The sequence below is a fragment of the Phaethon aethereus genome (genome assembly GCF_964289735.1).
Source record: "Phaethon aethereus genome assembly, chromosome: 14".
In the NCBI taxonomy this organism is placed as follows: Eukaryota; Metazoa; Chordata; class Aves; order Phaethontiformes; family Phaethontidae; genus Phaethon; species Phaethon aethereus.
Window position 1 is genome coordinate 2,970,231 of NC_138590.1, and position 23,208 is coordinate 2,993,438.

Below are 23,208 nucleotides of genomic sequence, written 5' to 3' on the forward strand. Positions count from 1 at the left end.
TTGCTCAGCCAAACTCCCCGGCATCTCCCCGAGATCCCACCAGCTTTCCAAGCCAGGTACCAGTGCTATCCAGCTCCCCTAAAGAACGTGTCCACCGACGCTCGGGTGGCAGACAACGGCATTACTGAGCCCGGTATGAAACCACGAGGAAGGCAGGAGGGAGTGCCAAAAAACTGCAACCTGAGAGAGTTTGAGGAAACTAATGTTTTATGGCCCATCAGTCAGTATTTGGCCATTTTCTAGAGAAAGATGATGCCGCCTTCAAGAAAACCAAATTTCTCCTTTTGATGACGGAGTGAGCCTTAGCCAGAACTCTGAAAACGCACCATTTGAGAGATGGTGACATTTTAAACTTGTTCCACCCTGGGCAACAGTTCAGCCTGGGGAAGAGCAGGGTTTCAGCTTTGATTAATGACTTTTAAAACCCCAGCCGCACTCGCGTGCAACCGGAGGAGAGGAAGGCGCCTCCGGCCAGCGCTGCCTGCCGGCGCAAAGCCCAGCACGAGAGCGTTGCTAAACGCAGCTCTCTGAAATGGGCTCCAACACCCCCGTCGGCCACATCTCCACCATTGTCACCGATTTCAGAACCCGGCCACTGGCTGCAGCCCCCACGTCACATCGTTAATAAAATCACCGTGAGCAACAGCAGCTCAGGAGCCCACCCCTCCAGCGTCCATCCTCCCCACCGCAGCCACCGGCGGCGTGCCGTGGCGCAGCAGCGCCCAAGGGGCCAAGACCGAGTCACCTCCCAGCACCAAAAGGCACCTCTTTCCCAGTGGGACCAGTTCCTGCTGCCTGTGCTACCCAAAGCAAACCAACCCCGTGCACTTCAGCTGCAGGGGTATCTGCAGGACACCGCCTCTCGCCACAAGCTCTTGACAGTTTTGATTCTCTGGAAATACCATTCAGACTTTAGTTCTTTTTCTTATTTTTCTCCAGTTGTGATAGATTTTTTTTTTTTTTTTTTTTTTAAATTCAGGGCTGGTATTATTTTACCAGAGCTATCAATCAGGCAACGAGCAAGCAGGGCTTTTTCTTTCTTCCTTTCTTTCTTTGTCTTTCTTTCTCTTTAATGCTTGTTATATCTCTGCTACATACTTCCTCTCCACACAGAAATATCCCTTCAAAGCTTGATATTATTGAGCAGCTTTCAACCATGCCCAGCAGAGCCATGTATTCTCTGCATTTGTCTGGCCTTTGTTTCTAGGAATGAAATACCAATGGCTGAACAGTGTGACTTCATTTCACTCCTTCATTCCAATACTTGTTCTATTTCTATCCCACTGGGTCAAACTCACCTATTGTGAGACCTCACCGATTTCAATTACATCAGGGATTAATTTGTTCCATTGCGTTGAAGCTGTTAATACAATCCTTGCTGGCTCTAGATGAGAAAAGGCACGGTGGAGACCTCCCTCGCAGGCAGTGTGTTTAACAGCGGTCTTGATCTTCATTTTTGTTCAGCGGTGGGGTTTTTTTTTTCCTTCCCTTTGTGCCCCTTTGCCCCTCTTTTCACAATCTTCCCCTTCCTTTCTAAATTGCCCTTATCGGAACTGGGTGGTCCTTCTGACTTCCCCTGCGGCTGGCAAAGCGTTGCCTTCCAAAGCCGCTGCCCAAGGCTTGTGAGGGAGGCCGGCGCTGGAAGGAAGGTCCGACACGGAGCCACCCAATGCCACGCAGATGCCACCACTCCAGCCTTGGCACCTCACGACCCCCAGGATGATTTCGAAGGGTCGCCACAGGTCCCCGCGTACCCAAAGGGATCTGCCGGCACTCGGTTCTGCAGCTCCGACCGTTGGCTGACCGTCAGCCAACCGAGGTTTCAAGGGGCAAACGCACATTTGTCAAGTAACTCTCGTTGTCCTTTCTGGGCTGTTCCCAAACTGGGACACAAGATCACGACAGAGCTTTAAAACGCCCACCCCTGTGGTCTCGTAGGACATCTGTGATACCAGTTTAAAGTGAGCTCTGCAACCCTGACTCAAAGTTGTTGTTTACCCTCGCGATTTTGTCGCAGGGATTTTGGATGCAGGGAGACTTGGGGCCCACGTGGGTGCAAAGCCACTTAGCTTTGCCCGAGTGCTGCAATTCTGTCCCACAAGATCCACTGCTTTTCCATTTTAAAAAATCCAACCACGTCTTCGTGAAGCTGTATTTTTAGGAAATACTGTGATGATTCCAAAGTAGTAAGAATAAGAGTTTCAAAAAGATAAGTAGGGGAAAAAAATAGAGGATATTAAAATAAAACCAAACAAACAGCTCAACAAACAGATTCCTCCCTTGCTTACTGAATTACATTAGATATCTATGGTGGCTTCATGAGGTCACCTCCAGGCTTCCATGGGGCATCTCTGTGCAGCCTGAGCTGCAGGAAGTTGCAAGGATTAACGCTGTAGCTGTCAGACTCAACAGACAGAAGTTGGATAGGCTGGGTTTCAGGGCTCCAAATTTGTTCCCATGTTCAGAAACCAGTTTTCCAAAATGTACAATGTTCCCATTTACTACTGCACTGATTTTTTTTTTTTTTTTTTTTACTGGAAGAAACATAGGAATGTTTCTTCTTTCCACAGGGTGAAGCCCCCACTTGCCCTCCAGGCATTGCCCCACCTGCCATCTCCCACTCCAGCCACCCACTCAGGTCTCATCCCCTTTGGTCCCAAATATTGCGGTAACAGCACCGCCTTGTAACTACACGGCCTGGACCTCGACAGTGTATGATTACGGCAACCTAAACCCTGGTGCCAGCAGAAACCCTCGCACCTCCCCAGGACTGAGACCTCACTGTACGTACATTGCTCTGGACACATCCCACCACGCAGATCAACCCACCCTGAGACACACAACCCATGAAGAGAAGACAGGATCAGCTCTGGAGGATGTGTTAACACTACAATGGCCTTCACAACAGTCCTGATCTGCAAAAATCACTGCTTCCACAAGCATAAGCTTTCCAAAATATTCCCCATTATGGCTAATATCTCCTACTGTGGTTTCTCCCCAGACGGTTTTGCTGGGGAAGAGCTAAGCTCCCATCGTTGCCATTTCACCACCGTTATTTCTGACACTGTCAAGTTCAATCACAGGGTCACAGAATCATTAAGGTCGGAAAAGACCTCTAAGATCGTCAAGTCCAACCATCAACCCAACATCACTATGCCCACTAAACCATGTCCTGTCCACACGTTTTTTGAACACCTCCAGAGATGGTGACTCCACCACCTCCCTGGGCAGCCTGTTCCGACGCTTGACCACCCTCTCGGTGAAGAATTTTTTCCTAATATCCAATCTAAACCTCCCCTGGCGCAACTTGAGGCCATTTCCTCTCATCCTATCGCTGGTTACTTGGGAGAAGAGACCAACACCCACCTCGCCACAACACCCTGCCAGGTAGTTGTAGAGAGCGATGAGGTCTCCCCTCAGCAAAACAAAACCCAAAACCACTCCCTCCACTTCCCGCCATGCCTCCCAAAGGGTACTCTCTCTGCCTGGGGGGAAGTTTCAATATCCATTAATCCCCAGACATTCTGCTGACTGGTGGCAACGTCCTTCAGGCTTCACACAGGCCACGCGTGACCCAGGATCCCGGCACGGCCCTGTGCTACTGCCGCCGCTCCTCGCCACTCCCACCGGGACGTACGTATTTTTCAGAAGTAGTTTCATGCCTGTGTCCCACCTCACGGCACGGGTCTGGCTGCAAAGACGACTGCAACAAGGCTTTGCAGAACAGCCCCAACCAACCTCTGTGAGGTCATGGATCCACCAAGCCAGCAGTTGGATTCGGGGAGCTTGGCATGCTACAACTGCCTTCGCTACCTGTACATCAACAACAACGTGTTTCTTTTCTTTGTGGAGAAAATACTCCTGCTGAAATAAACTGCCCTGAGATGCAGGAATTAAAACCGTTCAGCAATTCAAACCGTTGCAAGTGGTTGTCTGTCAGCATTTTTCAGTGGTTGAAACGGGCATTCAAGAAACAAAACCTTGAGAGGAAACGGTAAACTCTCTCCAGCCCAAAACACACCAAGAGCAAACCCGGTCCCCGACAAGGCAGCAGCGCAGTAACGCGCATCTGCGCAGGCGTCACCCGCACGGCGAGCCGTGCAGGCATCCCTTTTGAAGCAGACCCAGCAGCAGCAGCCAACTTGCTCCCAAACAACCTAAAAGCCTTTGTACAAAGCGCTGGGAGCTCCACAAAGGTGAGAAACGAGGGTGAGGGGGCTGCCTCTCCCCTATCCCCGCTCGTCCCCAGGGTGCCGCCGGCCAAGTGCACAGCTTGTCCCCATCGCTCTCCGCTCCTTGCCCCGCTTCTCGCTCAGTGGTGGAGGAGCCCAGCTCGGCCGTGCCGGTTGGGTTGCAGCGGAGACCAGGGCAGTCCTCCCCGTGGGGTGCTCCCGGGACAAAAGCTGCAGGCACACCACTAAAAATACCTATCAGCCGTTTGTTCACCTCTTCAAACGAGACCTGAGCCCAATTGCTGAAAAACCTGCCAGGTTCAAAGCACTCCTGACCTCTTCTCTCCTTCCCTCCATCAGCAGCAACCTCCTCCCGGGGCAGATGCTCCAGCTGCAAACCCGTTCGGCTGCGGCAGTGGGGCAGAGCGGACACCCCAAGCCCGCTCCCCTGGAACCAGCCAGGGGTTTTCCAGACCCTGGAAAAAGGCAGAGTCATTCATCCCTAGGGCTTAGGACGCCTGTTTAAAGCACGGGCCCATCGGGTCCAAGGTGACACCTCCGGCTCTTCTGCTCGACACCAGCCCAGCCAGGACCTCCACGAAAACAGGAGCAAAAGCACAAGACATGGGAAACCCAAGCAATACTCGGGAAAACACCGCCGTCAGAAGGAGACAAGAGACCAAGCTCCCCATAAAAGAAATAAACATTCGCAGCGGCAGCACCGCGGCAGTGATCCGGTGTTTACCCTGGTAGCTCCTTTCATCCCAGTCCCCCGACATCATCCAAGGAACACACAGATCCCTGCTCCCACTGCAGAAAAGCAACTCCCTCTAGGGTAAAACATGGCAACTGCCGAGCAGCACACACGAGTTCAGGGCAGGATTTCCAAAACACTTTTTTTCCATTGCATTTGCAAAGAAAATAGACATGTGGCTAACAACTACCGCCCTGGACAGCAGCTCCCAGGTGCTGATCTGACGTGAAAGGTGGCTTCCCCAAAAGCACGCCGCTGATTCAGCAGAGATGCCTGCTATCAAATTAGCCCGTGCCACTGTTCCTCCATCAAGTTCCCCCTCTGGAAACCTTTTACTAAGCTTCAACTGGTCCCGCTCCTGCTCATTCTGGCAAGATAACACCTAGTGACCCTACACGGGAATGGTGCCAAGGGGAAAGGGACCTCCTCAGGTGTCACTGCTCACTCATCCCACAATTTGGCAGCCTCTACAGGGTGCTGGGATATAAGAAAATGGTTGTGACCAAGGACGGGGAGGTTAATCCATCTACCAATAACTGGAGGCCAACGGGGGGATTTACTGAAATGGCAGGAGCCATTCTGCTGGGAATGTTTGCGCTGCTGATACCTTGCGTTCATTCCCACCAGCCTGCCTCCAGTTTTTTTGTACCTGTTTTTAGGACTGGCTGACATGAGCTGTTTGAGACCCAAAATCCCGCCCCATAGCTTGCACCTTCCCCTCCTACATTTAAAGTTTGTCTTCTCCATCACTCAACTGAGCATCTTCTTTGCTCCCACCGCCTGAAGGGAGGCGTTTGCAGGTTCAGGGCAAGTACCAAATCCATGTTATGGAAAACACGAAAACATCACTGGAAAGTGGTAAATACTCAGCAGCCTCAAGTGGTTACTTGTCTCCTGAATACCAGCCTGCTAATACCAGTTTTTGAGGGGGAAAAGTCCTGCCTCTCTGGGCTGAGCTCTCTTTCTGAGCCTAATGATAACGCCCGATGGGGATGCCCGGTTTGGGGGACAGCCTCTCCGGGCTCTTCATCCTCACCCAGTGAAATAAAGCCTGTGATGGCAGGGCCGGGGCCGCCGAACGTGGCTGACGCGTGGCAGCGTTACGAGGGCTCACTGTGGACCTGCCCCTCGCCAACTGCCAGGAAAAGGAGTTGTACGTGAAGAAGAGCTCTGCAGACTTCAAGCTATGATTCACAGAGGCAGTGACTTCACCTCAGGTCCAAAATCCCAATAAAATACCGACCACCACCGGGCATTTCCTTTTCTTCCTGCATTTCCCACTCGCCAGTGATGCTGGCAATACGTAGTGACATATTGTCTGCCCTTGGACCTCACCCACCATATCCAGGCTATCAGACGAGCCCTGGCGTGGGATACTGTCGGAAGAGCCAGGGGCACAACCCTCGCTTTTTAAAGAGCAAAGTACACAGCGGTATCAAAACCCAAAATTCACAGAAAGGGGACAGAGGGGACGCAAGATTAATCTGCCCTGTTCATGCAGGGGCCCAGAGCTGCCCAGCTCTGAGGCAGGGAGCTGGGACAACAGCAGAGCACGATCCAGCAGGACCCCAGCTCCCAGGAACTGCAGCTCTTTGAGCCCACTGGGGCTTGGTAAAGGCAAGTTGTCCCGGGGTAACGGTGTTGAGGGAGAGCAATCAGGGTGAAAAGCGGAGTAGGCCAGCAAATCACCTAAAAATAAATGGCAATTTGTGAAATCACAGCCATGGAGATAAGCACCCCCTCGTCCTTCAAGTAGCTTTTCCCCATTCCAGCTGCACGCTTCGCTAACACATTGCTGACAAGTTTCCTTTTCCTCTCCCCAAGTTACCATGACCAAGCACCTGCGATATTCGAGTTGTTCCTGCATAGTTCTCTTCCCATCTACATGAGAAATGTCTTTATTTACAAGACTCTTGCAAACTATTTATGGAACAGGGCTTTCCAGAGACGATTTTGATCGGTAATTCACTTATTTGAAACACAAGATGCAAAATTTCCTTCATCTCTGTGAGGGAGATACTTTCCTTTGACCTTGGTTTATGCTTTGCTTGCCTCGCCAAACCTATTTCATGAACTGTAAGGCAGGATGGAGCTCTCTGGATGTCCTCTGAACCCCAAATACATCACCACAGGAGCCCTGCTGAAGTAGGAGGTGGAACAGAACCAATTTCCATTCAAAAACGTGCTACTTACTTCAAATAAACCTCTTCAAATCTCTTACCTGGGAGGACCCACTTTTATTCAGCAAAACTCAATTAAAGTCATCACTAACAACAAGCTTTTCCGTTTCCTATCATTTCTCCAAGGTGGTCTTACCCGAAACCGCCGTCTGAGACGCCGCACAGCGACCCGCCGCAGAGCTTCCAGGAGCGATCAGCAAAGCACGATTTCACCCCAAAAACATCCCCGACGTAAGACCGATATACTCAAAAATGGCTTAGAAGTTCACATTCAGTGAACAAAACATATGGCCACCTCCAAAAGCTGCAAGGGCAAAAAGAAGAGATGGGAACCACCTCTGTTTCAGTGGTGGCACCCAAGAGGCTCCTCACCAAGCCCAGCACGCTCGCAAGCCCACGGAGAACCTGCCACCCCTTTCCCCCCCATGCCCTGCCAAAGGGGGTCAGCAAACCCGGGACCGAGAGGGAGGCAAGCGCTGATCTGTTCGGCTTAAACAACGTACCCCCGACGCAAACCCCAGTCTGCTGTCTTGGGCTAACGGGCTCCACGTGCGTTTTCACTCTGACTTACCAAATCTGCGCCAGGCTGCTCCACGGGGGCCCACAAAATCCATCAGCCAATAAGAGGGAGCAATAAAAAAATATCACGGCTGCACCGGTCCGTAAAGGCTCTTCCTCCACCACAGCCAGCCATCACCTGCCAACAGCCACGAAACTTCTCTTTCCCCAAAAGTTCTTTGAAATACATTCTCAAGCCCTATTATCTCTCCTGTTCCCTCTATTATCCAGAAACCTCCACGTAATTTATAAGCCCACGAGCTCCTGCGCTAGCAGGACGATAAATCACATTTATATATACCCCGTCGCCTACTGTTCGGAGGGCTGGGGTGCCGAGCCGCTGCCTTCCCCGCGCCCTCCAGCACCGCAGCACACTGTTCACGCCGAGGAGAAGGCGGTTTCCGCATCGGCCGGACGTTTATTTTATTAAGTATCATCTGGAGAGGATTCCAGCCTGTGCCCCACCTCGTGTTTTTCCCCATCGGACACCAATACAGGCGCACAAAACCTGAATCAAACCAAAGGAGGAGGATGTTTTTGGCTATTTTCCTTGAGGAAAGAGGTTGCCCATCTAATAATCCCTAAATGGGCAGCGGGTTGTTGGGCTTTCATGCGTGCCTCTGAGCCTCCTCTGGCCGTGCCAGGTCGCTGGTTTTCTTTTCCACAGAATTGCAAAACCCCTGAATAACAAGGTTTGTGCATGGAAGTGCTGACACAAACCTTAACTACAGCATCCTGAACATGATACCAGAATAAGGACGCTCCCTGTGTGGCCCAGCGTATGGATAAATAAAGCATTTCAGCAGCCAGCGCCGACAGATCATAAACCTCCACGAGCATAAATACCAACAACAACCCAAAAAGATTAGAGGGCTTACGGGCGAGGCAGGCTGGGATGATTTAGAGTTGGGGTGGAAGGGTCATTATTGCTGAATAGGTGGGGGCGAGCGGGCCAAAGAAATCAATAAACCATTCTGCTCCCAGGGAAGGAAGGGGCCACACTAATTGTGCAAACAGACGTTTTCCGTTTGAGGCTGGAGATCTCCGGCTCACCCAACACGAGTGGATATAGGGAACTCGCACCGTCTTGCCGAGGAACAAGGCCTTGACCCCGAGCCACGTGCCGCGGGAGCTCCGTCACTCGGAGGAGAGCTCACCCAAGCACCTCGCTGGGTGCAACTCGCTGCTGGAGGCAGCTTCAGATGAACTGCAGACCCAGGCAATGCCCATCTCCAGCTCCATTAATTTTGTTTTTTATGAAGTTAATATACAGTTGGGATAAGGGTCTCGGTTGCTTTTGGCATCGCCGTCAGGTCAGAGCTTTTCCGGTGCCCGGTTCTAGCACCGTACAACCGACAGGTCCTGCCAGCACCGGTTACCTTCAAGCACCAAAGACAAGCTTTGGGACCAACTTCACCCCTGATAAAATAACCACGAGCGCAAGTTGCCACGCTTGCATCGGAGGTGGAGGTGGCCCCAAAATTAGCCACAACAGATCGCTGCATCCTACGGCGAGGACGGACACAAAGCTTTGCAGCCGGGTTTCCAGGCACACAACCGCTGAGCCGCAGGGCTCAAAGGTGACAAGCAACGCCTCCTTCGCCTCTTCTCTCTTCTTCTTCAGTCCTCCCAATTCCCAATTCTTCTACCTTTTTTCCCCACTTTCTTTCGAGGGAACAGATCAATGACAGAACACAGCAGCTCTGAAGAGTGAAGCCCATTTATAAACGGAATAAATACATACTATACAAATAAATAACTACTCGTACCTAATGGGCCGATGTACCTAGAAGCCCATCTTGGGGGTGGTTCAGGAGGTCGTTCAGGGAAGCAGTGGATGGCAGCGATGCCCGTTATTCCCGTGAAGAAACCCGAGCTCACAAGCGCATACAGGTGCAAACGGCGATGATCTTCATTCCAGGCTAACCACAACTGTGAGCTGGTGCTGCTGGTAAAAGTACAGGGACCTGCCCTGGTGCCTCTGCCTGAGCCAGTCTCCTCCTCTGCTGCCTTTCCAAAGATATTTAAAGAAAATGCTCTTTATATCAGTTAATAAAATCACTTGAAACCTGCCCAGGTCACATCAAACTGCCTGCAGTTAATGGATTTCAACTTTACTTGCGATCTTGAGAGTTTTTAAAATCAGTAAGTTCACCTTCCCTCCAGAAGTAAAATCCTCAATGGTTTCACTGCAAAAAATATTCCTAGGAACGGGCAATTTTGCTGCTCGTGTACTGAGGACCACGCAAAAAGAAAAAAAATCCGATTAATATCGAGCCTTATCAAAAGTATGGCATAAACCATGTGTTGAATTTATTCCAAACCAAACTGTCAATCTGCCTTCAGGATCAGATAGAACAAACATGGGAGCCTAGGGCCAGAAATAAAAAGCACGGTTTGGTTTCTAACAGAAGATTTGTACTGATCGCTGTTAGCTGCGCTCCTGCATGGCAACCTTTACGCTGCAAATGCTGGACAAATACGATTTCTTATCTTTCTGCTTTGTCGACTTAAGTAAAAGTTTCATTTGGTTTTAATTAATTTAGATTGCGGGTTTCCCATGTTCAGGGACCAATTCTCAACAGTTTTAGAAAATAACATGTTAAATAGGGCAAAAAGATGCCCTAGTGTTTTGGCTGCTGCAACCCCGCGCAGCTTGTGGGTACCAGGGAGAGCCCTACACGCCTTGCTCCGTCCATGACCCGTCACCAGCCGTGGGAAAAAGTGCTGCTGGGGGCAAATTCAGGCCAGCCATGGGCGAACACGGAATGGAGACCTTATGACGTGAAGCTGGGGATTCCCCAACAGCCCTTTCTTTGAACCACCGGCACTCCTGCCTACAGCACCGGGATGCTGCAAAGGTCCAGACACCCTCATCCCCCTGCTCTCCGAGCATCCTTCCGCACGGGGACCTGCAGGAGCGGGGCAGAGCCCTGCGGGCGCCCAGCACACAAACGGTGCTAATGGAAGAGTACAGAGAGTCCCCGTTCGGTCCGAGAGTGCCTATAGCTCCGCACGTCCCCGCGCCCGCCGCCCGGCTAACGGAGCGGCTCTGCGAGCTCAGCCTTGCTGGCCCTGTGTCGGAGGTAGCACGGGTTGTCTGTACAACCGAAACCCCACGACTCAACGCGGTGCTGTTCAGCTTCTCGGCACGCATGGTGATGGTGCACGCTGGGGAAATCAGGCTCCCCGCACAAAAACTTGCACAAATAAATTCCATTTTCCTGTTTGCTAAATTCGAACGGCAATTAAATTCCTATTACCTACTCTTTCGGTAGAAACGGCACAAAAGCAAGCCCTCCGCCTCTCTGGCAGGCTATCCCCATTTATTTGCTCCCTCTCCAAACCAGCAAACGCAGCCCGGCTGCCCCAGGAGCTGGAGGCACCGCCGTGACGCTCACTCCAGCAGGAGCGAGGATGCCGTGCCCGGGGTGCTTCAGGGGCAGCCCGGTCCCGTCCCCCACCTCGCCCGTGCCTTGGTGGCTCAGCTGCACCTACGCAGGTTCGGGGGGCAACCCCAGCGAAGCGCTGGAGCGGGCACCTCGCTCACCGCATCCCCGGCCGCGGGTATCCACACATCTCTCGGTGTTCAGCCCTGCAGTCTAGCCGTCGGTTTTGCCCCAAATCGGTCAGTTCAGCTTGCAGGGCAGAGAAGTTCTCTCGTAGGGGCCGAGTTCACGCCATTTCGCACTCACAAAATAAATATAATACAACCAGGGCGGATGCTCCATGCCTGCCCTGCAGACCGTGGCTGGGGCTGGCCAGAGCCACCAGCTCCTCCCTTCCGACCCGAGCCGTGCCAGCCTTGCTGATCGCCCAAAACCCCGACGCGGGGTCGTGCGCGCTCCCTTCCGCACGGCAAAGTTTTCCATCCCTGCTTGGCCCCGTGGTTAGGCCGGTTCGTCGCAAAGCGGAACACCCCGCGTGGGGTTCCACATCTAATTTTCGGTGAAGTTTGTAGAGCAGCTGCCTGTTCCCCCGGATAAAAATGCCATGTGGACGTGGCATCAAACATTATTCCTGTAAAAGGCCCCAACACTCAGACCTGCTGGTTTTTCTATTGATTGCTGGGGGGCTGTTTGCTATTCCGATCTCAGCTGGTCGGAAGTCTCCCCAATCACCCCAAGGTCGCGACCACGGGGTCAGAAACCTGCACTACATACATCATAATTTATTTTACAGATAATCAATACCACACTGCACCATGCAATCTTACGGCGCGGCCTCACATTGAGGGACCGCTGCGACTCATACAGGATTGTAACCTTAAGGCCCGGCAGCTTAAGGGAGTCAAAATTCACTTCATAGCTGGAAATCATGGCTGGACGTCGAGTACGCACCCCCACTCACTGTTAGTTTGTACGTTCGTGTAACCGAGTCAACTTCTGCCTGTGGTACGAATCCAGGTTGGGAAAACGAATAGCAGCATCTGCTCAGGGTGGTACCTGACCGCGGGGCAGGAGAAGTCCCAGGAGCAGCACGGCTAGCGATTGCCCAGGGTTTGCGGGGAAGGAGGTGGCCCCAGTCCCACCCGCAGGTGAGGGAACCCGTGCTCCCCAGACCATCCCTCTCTTCCGACGGATTAATGGCACCAGAGAAGCAGCAAAATGCCCTTCTATCAACACTGTCCTTTATCCCATTCTCTAACTTGTGTTCCCAGGGCTTCATATTCCGCCAGCCATCCCCGTGGTCACCCAGCACGCACGCCGCAAGCCCAGTCGGTGCCCAGGCTCGCCAACACTCCCTGTGTTTTTCTGTTAATTCTGGATTTCTGCAGAAGAGCAGCTCAGGGTATTCCAAAAGATACAACAGCTTTTTAACAAGCTGTCCTTAAAAATGACGCCAAAGATAGTATTTTAGCAGGAAAGGAAGGGATTTGAAATATGCATCAGGAGAAAAAGGAACTGGGAGGAATGAGGAGTGCTGGAAATTCCTCGCAGGAAGAGCAATCCGTTAGTACTGAATTGCTGCATCCTGGTACTTGTATCCACGCAATAAGCAGTTCCTCGGGACCTTCACCAAGGTTTAGCATTCACCAATCCCAACGCGGTTTGGATTCTAAAACATTAATAGAGGAATCACAGGGCACACCCGGCCCCTCGCCTCTCTGCTTCCCCTCGGTGCTGCCCCCCCGTCGTTTGCAGGATCGGGCCCCTCCGCCCGGCGTGGAGCTCTGCTCCGCCTGGGGCAAGCGCCGGCACCCCCAGCCTGCCCCGGCAAACCCCGGAAAGCATGGCCTCGCCTTCCCCCTCGGCGTGGGGCGAGCCCGAGGGCCAGGCTCTGCCTCACCTCCCATTGATTGCTGGCCGCGTGGCGGTGAGCGGGATCCCCCGGACTGTTCCCCACTTTTTACCCCATTCCAACCGCCCCCCGAGGCAGGGGCTGCCATTACCCAGTGCCGCAGCCTCAGATCTTCCCCCTTGCCTCCAAAGCAGAGGCCCCCTCAGCCGGCATCACCAGCGGGCTGCACGGGCTCGCGCTCAGCTACAGCCACGAAGCGGGAGCAGCACCACACCGAGACAGGAGCTAGAGGCGGGAGGACGCCGTTAGACGCCGCTACCGTGCTCTGAGGTCAGTATGTTAAAGGCATTCCGGGTCTCCCGGCAGCATGACCCCCTTTTTCGCTGGCTGCAGCAGAATAAGGCAGATAACCTCCTGAAAAAGCAAATGCCAGCAGGGTGTAAGTGGAATTTGGCAAAGGGCACGGTGCTGTGCCGGGGGAGGATGTGCTGTCGCTACCTGGAAACCACTGCCCTGAGGTTTAGCTTGAAATGCAGCTGTTTGCGGGCAGCACAGGCAGGAGGGTGTCGAAGCGCTGCCTGGGGAGCCCAGCCCCGTGCCGAGGCGAGCTGGTGGGCCCAGGCCGGGGGCGCGGACCCCGCGGCCTGCCCAGGCCAAGCGGGGAAGATCGGCACATTGGCTCCCACCCACCGCAGCCCCCGGCGCGGCAAGGAGCTCGCACAAAGGGAAACACGCAGACCATGACAGGCTAAGCCTCCTCCTTCCTCCCTCTGTTCCCTTTTCTTTCTCTTCATGCTATGGCGAGGCTGCTGAATGCCAATAGCAAAATACTTTGGCAGAGCCAGACAGTCTTTTCTATTTTGTTTTGGTTTTTTTTTTCCCTTACTTTCCCTCCAGCTGCTTCGCTGGATGCCTAATCCTCCACGGACATCTGGAGAGGTACCAGGACACAGAAGCGACATACCAGGTAGGCACCGTAATGCACAGCTCTGCATAATTTCTGGTTGTACCTGCTGTTATGGCACAGCGGGTGACCAAAACACAAAAACCCAGGGAAGGGAAGGAAAAAAAAAAAAAAACAAAACATTCGGACCTGTCGGGGCCGCAGGTTCCCAGGTGGAAGCCTCCCTGGGCCCAGCAGCAGAGCACGGGAAGGTCAGGCTTTGCAGCAGAGCACCTCTCCAAAGCACCGTGGGGGCTCCTGCCTGCCAGCCCCGCCGGGGCCGTGCGCCGGCCTCGCAGCAGGAGCATTCAGGTGCCTCCCTGTGCCCAAGGGGTCCAACCCCGCCAGCACGCGTGGCGTGACCTACCCCAGCCCTCCCAGGACCTGCGCAAGTTTGCAGAGACGCCAGGCAAAGGCCCTGGCAGCAGGTATCCACCCTCACGTACCCCTGCCCAGGCACCAATAGCAGCCACTCCTCTTTTTTTTTTTTTTTTTTGGTGCCTTTTTAAATCATGCTGTTCCCTGAGCACATTTTTCACCTGCTCTTATCACAACTGATCTCTAAAGTGTCTGTATCTGGGGAAAATCAAAGCGGAAGCAGCTATTGCTCAGCAAGGGTGGAGGGAGGAAAAAGCGAGGCAGGGGATTTCCCAGCTCCTAAGGAAGGGAAGAGACCCATAAAAATACTCCCAAGGATCCGGGAAGTAGCTTTAATAGATGCAAGAAAAATGATTTTCAGCCCCAGGGGAGTCTTTCTCTTGAGCTCAGACTCCCGCAGCAGCAGGAGATAGCCACTCGCCCGGCTGACCAGCTCCGCGCTATCAGCTTACAGCAAAATCAAATATTCTGAGTGGCCACCTGAGTCCCCCCAGTGCTGCTCATCCTACCTGAGCCCCCGGAAGCCCTCAGCAGTCACCCCCCCCTCCTCCTCACCAAAGGACCCGCCACCAGCTGCATCACCATGTCCCAAACGCACCCGCAGTGTTCGGGAAGCGTCACCCTTTGCCCATTCCGCTCTTTTCTTTCCTGCCTCGGTACACAATGGCCAAGCTGCTCCGCGAGGAGAAGACAAGTGGGGTTCGAGTGGGCGTCCCTCCTGCGAAACCCAGCACTGCTCCCAAGCCAGCATCGCTTGCCTCCGTCCGGCCTGGGATGTGCCAGGTGCAGTAAGTAAAGCAAAACAGAAATTAAATAGAACCACCGCGATGCATCCGTATCTGGAACAGGGGAAATCTGAACCCCGCACCTACTGCACCCTTCGACGTGCTCTCCTCCACAACACCCGAGTCCCCCCCCGTTTCTCTGAAGCACCTTGCACATCTCTACAGCTTTGAGAAGGCAAACTGCAATCCATGTGGGTGCGCGGGCCAAAGCCTCCAAGCAGCAGCTCCGCTTTGCTGCCCGTTGCCACAACACACCCAGAAAATGCCAAGCCCCCAAATGCTGGAGGAGTTTAGTTTTGTCCTTGCAAATCTTCCTGCTAAACATGTGCTTGAGGGGTCTTCTGGCAGAAGACCTGTCCCAGCATATTGAAGGGCTGGGGACCGTGGGAAGCGAAGGCAGCATGTGCCCAGGGCAGGCAGCCGACAGCCGCCATGGGGGGCACAGGCTGCGTACCCCTTTCTGCGTAGGAGCAAGACCCCCATCTGCGCTCACCCCGTGCTAATCTTGGTCTCCCACGGGACAACCAGCGCGTGTATCAGCACGAGCACCAGGCCACTGCCGCGCAGCGGGGCCGGGCTGCCCCGCTCCAGCCCAGGCGACCGCTCCAGCGCGTCCCCTCCTCCTCCAGGAGCCCGAGCTCTCCCAAGAGCGGGAGGCGCACGGGGCAGCTTCAGGACACGACACGAGTCAGCAGGGGTGAACAAAAACCCCTTGCGGCAAGCAGCACGGCCGCTTCCTGGAGAGCAAGGGGGTTTGAAACGGCGACAAACGATTGAATACGCAAACGAGCCCTGCCTGTGCGGGCGAGCAGAGCCACGCGAGTCCAGCAGCAGCACGGACCCGGAGCTGTGGACCATCTCATCAACTCCAGCTCGTGATGGGGTCACGCACTTCATCAACATCGCCGAGCGCCAACTCCTCTAATTAAATCAGGCTTTGCTTATGCAGTTTCTCTTGTCTTCTCGCTGCCTAATAACCGAGAGTTGGCTGTGATCCGAAAAACCAACCGAAAACCTCCCAGCTTTTCCCAGACCACCTTTGCCGTCTTTTGTCCTGCACAGCACAGCTTCCACAACCTGCGCGCTAGCAGCCCCGCAGCAGCGCGGCGCGGGCCCGCTCAGGCGGGCGTTGCGGCACGGCAGGGGCCACGGCAAGACGAAGCTGGAAAGCGGAACGTGCCTCAGATGTTTTCATGGAGGAGCACTGCCTTCACCGGAGGGGGTTCAGACGACAGGAGCAGGAGGCAGGTGCCGGCACGGGGACGCTGTGCCGAGTACTCGGGGGCCGCGCTCCAGGCTGAGCGGCCATGGCAAGCGCAGGATCTCCCAGCCTGGCAGCCGCAGGGCGCCGGGCCTCCGCCAAGCCTCGGCACGGAGGTCTTTGCCGCAAGGAGCGGAGCCGTACGCCGCGTCAAAGTAGCACCTGCTCTGTTCCGCAGGGTGAGCTTCAAGAGCGACGCAGCGGTGCCCAGAGCCTCCGCCCCCGGCAGCCCACGCAGCCTTGGCCGCCATCGCAAGAGAGATGCTCGTGCCACCCAGGGAGGACGAGGGCAGGTGGGTACCCACCTGCAGGGAGGGTAGAGACGGGAACAACCCCGCTGGGGCCGCGCTGGCCACCGGCGCTGCCGCCAGGAGGGCGAGGAGCAGGGCGGGCAGGGACCCTTGGCTCCCGCGCCATTTCACGTGGGCTGTGACAAGGACCACGCTCCGGCTTGTCCCCGGCAGCGCTGGGTGGCACCCGTGTCCAACTGGCCCCGGGGAGGACGGCTGCGGAGGAGCAGACGGGGAGAGGGGAGGGAGCCGCTCAGCAGGTTCGCGACTTCGACATGTGCTGCGCGCAGCTTCGCCAGACCACAGGATCTGGCTCACTGAACGTGTGGAAGCAACACTTCTCTGTGTCTCACTTTACAAAGCCCCAAACAATAACTGTCTGTCGCTGCACAGGAGCTTAGGAGAAACATAAGTTGCTATTGGCATGGCGCGCGGCAGCCTTCCTCTTACACAACACCAGCAGATGTGAAAATAGCCCGGTGCTGCCTTGTGCGCTCCTCTGACCTCCCGTTTGCTTCTGGATCAGATTCCAAAGCTGGATCTTAACCTACAAGAGCCATAAAAGCAAAGGATTTGGCCCTATCAGGGACCTCTTCATAATCTAAGACAGATGCACTTCATGTAGAAGAGCACGCTGAGGTTCATCAGGGCAGGGGAGCGGCCGAGGCACCATCAGCCTCCGCCCCACGGCACGGCCGGGGCAGCCCACGCTGGCATCGCCCCATACTCCGGCTGAGAATGCGCTGGAGGTGGCCCAGGGGCAGAAGAGACGGAAGCTCTTGCCAACCAGGACAGCACCCAAAACCTCGCATCCTACTGCTCAGCCTACACTGAAGCTGCCTCTAGACCCTACCTGCCCCGGCGAAGGGGGAACCTCTGAGCTCCTGAGGTCCCATGTCCCCAACCCCCATGTCCTAAGGGCCTCCAGGGCTGCCGGAGCCAGCACAGCGTGGGAAATCCCCTCCATCCACGCGAGGTGCTCCTGGGGCTTCTCGCCCACGTGAAGAGCAGGGACTGACTGTGAAGCCAAACCCAAAACCGGTCTGGGACGTACGGAGGGAAAAAGCACACGGAGGACAAATTGCTCCTGGAAGTGCGAAAAGGCAGTGGGAGAATTAAACAGAAGGCTGCTAAGGGCAAGCACTAGAGGGAGAGTTTAGTAACCAGCGGTGAAAGGGCATCCCTAGGAACAACCTGCGTAAATAAATTAATCTCTCCAGTGTCCCCAAGGATATCCAGCGTCCCTGCTGCCTTTGGGACTGCACCAACTCCAAGCTGCAGAGGAACTTCCCAAGATGCCAGACAAGAAAACAAGGCGGGGGCATTGCTGCCACGGGGGAAGGGACTGGCGAACGAGCTGTCCTCCTCGCAGCCCTGCGAGGTACGGGGCTGCTCTCGTGGCCGTGCCGGCACGCAGCCGCCAGCACCCACCGCCTGCGCTCCGACCCACCACCCGCTGTCCCTTGGTGGAAATGTCACCCGACGACAAAGCCCTGGAGAAGTCCGCCTCGTCCAGGAGTGTAAAACCTGCTCCCGAAAACTCCCGTCCTGCCAACCTCCCCACGGTCCGGGCTGGGGAACGCCTCCCCGGTGCCGCCACAACCCGCCCACGGGCGATGGTTCACCCGACGGCGTCACCTACGGGCGGCTGCGCAGGCGGGCTCGGGGTCTACAAGAAAGCTTCTAGCCACCAGCTGAGCCACCACACCACCCAACTGCAGGCAGCTTGCACGTCAACGCACCGCAGTCTTCGTACACGAGTAACTAACAGAAGATACAGAATACCCGAGCTGCAGTATTTTGCCCCAGAATCCCTCCGGCCCCCACGCATGCCGGAGGGATCTTTGCCGTTGCGTGCAGAGCCACAGGGTCACAGACGGCAGCAGAGGAGCATAATTCTAAGACTAACACGTGGGACGACCCGCTGATCATGGCTTGCCCAGGAGGGCGAAAGGCAGCCTTAGAATATAATCCATTTCAGGCGCTCTTAAATCTCCCCAATACAACACAGAGCCCTTTAAGCAAAACTAAACAACTTCCTTTAGCCTAAATAAATATTAAACCTAAGTGATGCATTAATTTACTCCAGTTCACCAAAGGCTAACTCCTACCCAAACTGATCATTATAAAAGAAATCCTATAATCCCTCGCTCCCATTCAGGCTCAAAACATGTAATCCTGTGAATAAATCCAGAAAGAAAGTGTAACAAAATGGGCAATAAAAACTTACAGCATTCACATCTTTTCATCTACCATTAATACTGTAAACACTCACTCGAAGGCCCTTGAGTATGACTAATCTAATGTCTTGGCTCCCAACGCTAATCGCCGAAACAGCTCGCCTCTCGGTCTAACACCCGGCAAGATCCGCCACCCCTCCAGCCGCGGCCCGGGACACCTCCGCAGCGCCCATCCGCAGCGGATCCCCACCTCAAATCCCGCAATACGCTGCAAAATCAGCACGAAATGGAGCAAGTATGGTTCTAATAGCACCAGAGCGCAGAGCTGCCTTTTTTTTTTCCCCCCCTGCCTTTTTTTTTTTTTTATTATTTTATTGCTTTGGAAGCCTGCAAGCTCCAACTGTATAAATGCCAATAACTTCCCAAGTTTTAAGGCTGCTGAAGTAAAAGATCAGATTTTAGCAAGTGCTTTCCAGGCAGCCAGCCAAACTTTTTCTGATTCACTAAAAGCACCAAAGGGAGGGGGATAGGGAGGGGGCTGGAGGGCTGATTAACTTCAGTTACCGCACAAGCGCAAAAAAAATGTCTCCCCGCTGCAAAGGGTGCTGTCGCTGCGAGCCCTGCGCAGCCTGTTATTCCTCGGACTTGGGAAAAAAAAAAAATTAAAAAAAGAAAAAAGTAAAAAACACAACCACAAAAAAAACGCACCGGAGAAATACAGCAAACGCCTTCCAACCGCAGGGTAATTTACAGCTGTGGATCCTCTCCCGACGAGGAGGCTGCTCCGCCGAGGGGAGGCTCTGCTGGTGTTAGGTTCGAGCTGCAGTTTTCAGAGGGGATGAGAAAAAAAATGTGACCGGGGATTTTTTTCTGAGGGGTGGGGGAGCAGGGGATGGGGCCGGTTTGGGTTTTAGCTTGGCTGGAGGGATGGAGCCCCCTCCAAGGCTGCGGCTGTGCCCATCCAGGACCAGCCCTCGCTGCCGTCAGGTACCTGTGAGAGGGTAAGCAGGTGCAATCCTGGCCAGAAAGCACCGCGCGGGGCCGAGGGGGTGGCACGAGCGGCCCCCGGCCCCAGCGGCACGGTGGCCTGGAGCCACCGGGGCAGCGGCACCTGCTCCGCTCGGCCTCACAGGTGGGACTGCTCCGGGGCGCGCAGCTAAAATCCCCACCCCGGGGAGATGCGCGGCCCCCCGGGGCTGTCGGGGGCCAGCGGCCACCCCGGAACCCCAGCCATCGTCCCCGTCCCGCGGGCGCCCGGGCTGCAGAGCCTCGCTGCTCAGGGTGTTCCTCCAACGGCTCCATTCCTGCCGAGGCAGGATCAAAGGCAGGATCTGACTTGGACGGCTTTCTACTGAATAATGGGGAGGGAGCACGCAGCCTCCTTCTCCTGGCTAGGGAAACTCGTGTTTTTCAAAGTATCGGTTTTTGGGAGTAAGTTCCCTAGGAGGGAGAAAAAAAAATTAAAAAAAAAAAAAAAGGGGGAAGAAAAAAAAAGGAGGGTGAGCAGGAGCACGCCTGCTCTTCCAAGGCAAGTGCATCAATCAGCGCCGTGCGCAGCGGAGAGTCCAGCGCTCCCTCTCACATCATTAGCCAGGCTAATGCACTCCAGAGGATCCCGCTATGGCAGGCTACCGGCGCACCCGGCTGCGCCCCAGCCCGCACCGGGCAGCCCAGCGGCCGCAGCGGCTGCGCCCGCACAAGCGGTCGTGGACAAGGAGCTCAGAGCGAGCGTGGCAGCTCCTTCACAGGACGCGTGACGCTCCGGCATCTGGCGCGGGGATCGGTTTAATAAGGTTATTAAAAAAAAAAAAAAAAACCACAATAACTAGAAGGGGGGGAGAAAAAAAAGTGAAAGCCCTAGCCAAAACTGCCTGGCACTCCCAGGTCAGCACGCCGCCTTTGTTTCTATTTTACAACCAAAAGGGGAAGAGGACAGAAAGGACACGTACCTGTACCTGAAAGCACAGCAGCAGGAAATGTAAACATCTGGAGAGGAGAAAAAAAAAAAGCAACAAAAGATCAAATGATGCGGTAAAATGGGTTAAAGTTGATTTTTTTTTTTTTGCTTTGTTTTTGTTTGCGATTTTTTAAAGGGCACAGAGCGATGCTCTGCTTATAAAAAGGCTCGGGTCCCGATTACCACCCGATTGCAAGGAAAACACAACCGGAGCCTCCAAAATGAAAGTTTAAAAAAAAATGAAAACAGTAAAAAAAAAAAATTTAAAAAAATAAAAAAATATTTTAAAATATGCCATAATCCTTACAGGCAAGTGCAGGCGGAGAGCAGTGAATACATCGCTGGGCGAGGAGAGAGGGGAGGTCAGTGGCTTCCCGCTAGCGGAGTGCAGTCCCCCACCGCCGCCCTGACATGGGAGCGATCCGGCCGGCGAGCTCCGCTCCGTGCCGCGCCGCTCCGCGCCGCTCCGCGCCGCCGAGAAGTTGTGGTACCGCCCGCCTTGCCTCCTCCGAGTGACTCGCTTAGGCATCAGCTCTCCTCTCCCCCTGTCTCTCCTCCTCCTCCTCCTCTCCCTCTCTCTCCGCCTTTGGGGGGGATGAAGGTGCTTATTGTCAGTAACTTCCGACCGGCAGCCGGAGCCCCCCCGCGCCCCCCCGACCGGCCCCGCCAGGCGGACGGAGCCTGCGGGCGGGCGGCGCGGCGGGGCGCGGGGCGCGGGGCGGGACCCGCCCGCGCAGCCCCCGCGGGGCTGGCACCGCCGGCGCGGATGGGGCGCGGGGCGGGCAGGGGCGGCCAGCAAAGAGGTTTTTTTTCTTTTTTTTAAATGGGGGGGGAGAAAAAAAAAAAAAACAAACCAGGGGCGGCGAGCGAGCGGGGCCGCGCCGCTCCGCTCCCCTCCGCGCCCTCCCCGGCCCGACGGAGCGGGCGGCGCCGCTGCTCGCCCGTACGCGAGGGGAAACCCCCAGCAGACCGGTTGCCGCTCCGCGCCTCTCCGCGCCGCCGACACGTGCCAGCCGCGCTCGGCCGAGGCGGGGGGCCCCGGGGGCCCGGCCCGCGCGCTCTTACCTCCGAGCGGGCGGTAGCGCCTCCCGGCCCGTCCCGGGCCCGGCGAGCCCCGGGCGGGCGGCAGCGGGGCCCCGCCGGCCCCGGCGCAGCCCCCCCGCGGGCCGGGCCACCCACCCCCGCCGCCGCCGCCGCCGCCCGGGCCCATCGGCCCGCACCGCTCCCGCGCCGGGCCGCCTCCGCGGGGCCCGGCCGCCGCCGCCGCGCGCTCCCGCACACCTCGCCTGCCCCCTAGCGGCCGCGCCGCGCCCTGCGCCCGCGCGCGGCCCGGCCCGGCTCCCGCAGCCCGGGCTCCCCCCGCTCCTGCTTTTACACCGATTTTATTATTTCTGTAGGTGAAGAAAAAAAAATAATAATTCACACGCTGCGAGCGTGCGGTAACTCCTTCCCCGTCCGCGAACGCTCGTTTACAGCGGACAGAACGCCAGGAACCGTTAACCTCCACGCACGGCCCAACTCTCCGAAGAGGGCCGGGCGTCAGTTAACACCTTATTAAGCGGGAACACAACCATAGCTCATAACTCCCAGCCTTCCAAATTCTCCACTCAACTAACGGCGCAACTTCGGCGCAGCGCGTTGGGCCCCACGGCTCCCGGGCCGGTGGGGACCGAAGCACGGGGTCCCGCTGCGTTCCCAGCCGCAGGCCCAGCGGTGGCGTTAATGCCTGGAGTTCGTCGTTGGGGACCCTCCAGACAGCAAATCGCAGGGGTTCGCAGCCCCTAGCTGCAGGCCCAAGGGGCACAGAAAACGTTGAAGAAGTTTGAAAACAGCGCCCAAAGCAAGTTCTGACAAAACCCCCAGCACTAATACACGTATCTTATCTAATGGACTTCACAGTCCTGGTCTTATGGATCTACAAGTCAAAAAAAAAACCCTCAAAACCACCAAACTATTACCGATGCCACCGACATCAGTGGCACCACGCACCCCCGTCACTGTGGTCCCACAGCACCTTGCCACAGCTGACAGCTGTTTCCAACGATGGCCAAGACCATCAGAGCCACCTTCCAGAGCCCTACAAGCTGAACTCACCAAGATGGCTGCGCAGGAACGGTACAAACAGAATCTGGGGACTCGCAGGATGACAGCATTTAGCTTGGATCTGAAAATTTTCCGTCTATTCCTAATCATCACCAATGTCTCTTTTCCTGGCAGCAGTTTGGGTGGGGAGGAACCCAGCCTATGCCACCTTGTGCCATTGGGTGCTGCTCAGTCACCCGTGGCGTGGGGTCAAGCCCAGCGTTTCGGCGTGCATCAGCCCATCACCCCTCTAAATCCAGTATCGGCCGCCCAAGGTGACCCTGCACAATGCCCACGGCTGTTCTGCAAAGCCAGAATGCAGTACCTCCTCCCCAGCGCTCAGAGCCGCTCGTAGTCATCTGCGAGCATGAGATGTGATCGCTCCTTCTCGGCTTTCCCGACCACTGAAACTCAGAGCAATTAGAAA

General features: G+C 55.4%; 1 protein-coding gene across 2 annotated transcripts in view; it reads right to left on the reverse strand.

Annotated features, from left to right (window-relative positions):
- The window catches only part of FGF18 (fibroblast growth factor 18), a 73,976-nt gene extending 52,491 nt beyond the window's left edge, over window positions 1–21,485 (reverse strand). For both annotated transcript variants that reach the window (XM_082006213.1, XM_082006212.1), the window contains exons 1-2: window positions 21,007–21,485; window positions 20,692–20,728 (exon numbers count right to left, since the gene is read on the reverse strand). In XM_082006213.1, coding sequence (XP_081862339.1) covers window positions 20,692–20,728; window positions 21,007–21,038 — 69 coding nt within the window. In that variant the 5' untranslated portion in view covers window positions 21,039–21,485. The remainder of the gene's footprint in view (window positions 1–20,691; window positions 20,729–21,006) is intronic.
- Window positions 21,486–23,208: the final 1,723 nt, after the last annotated feature.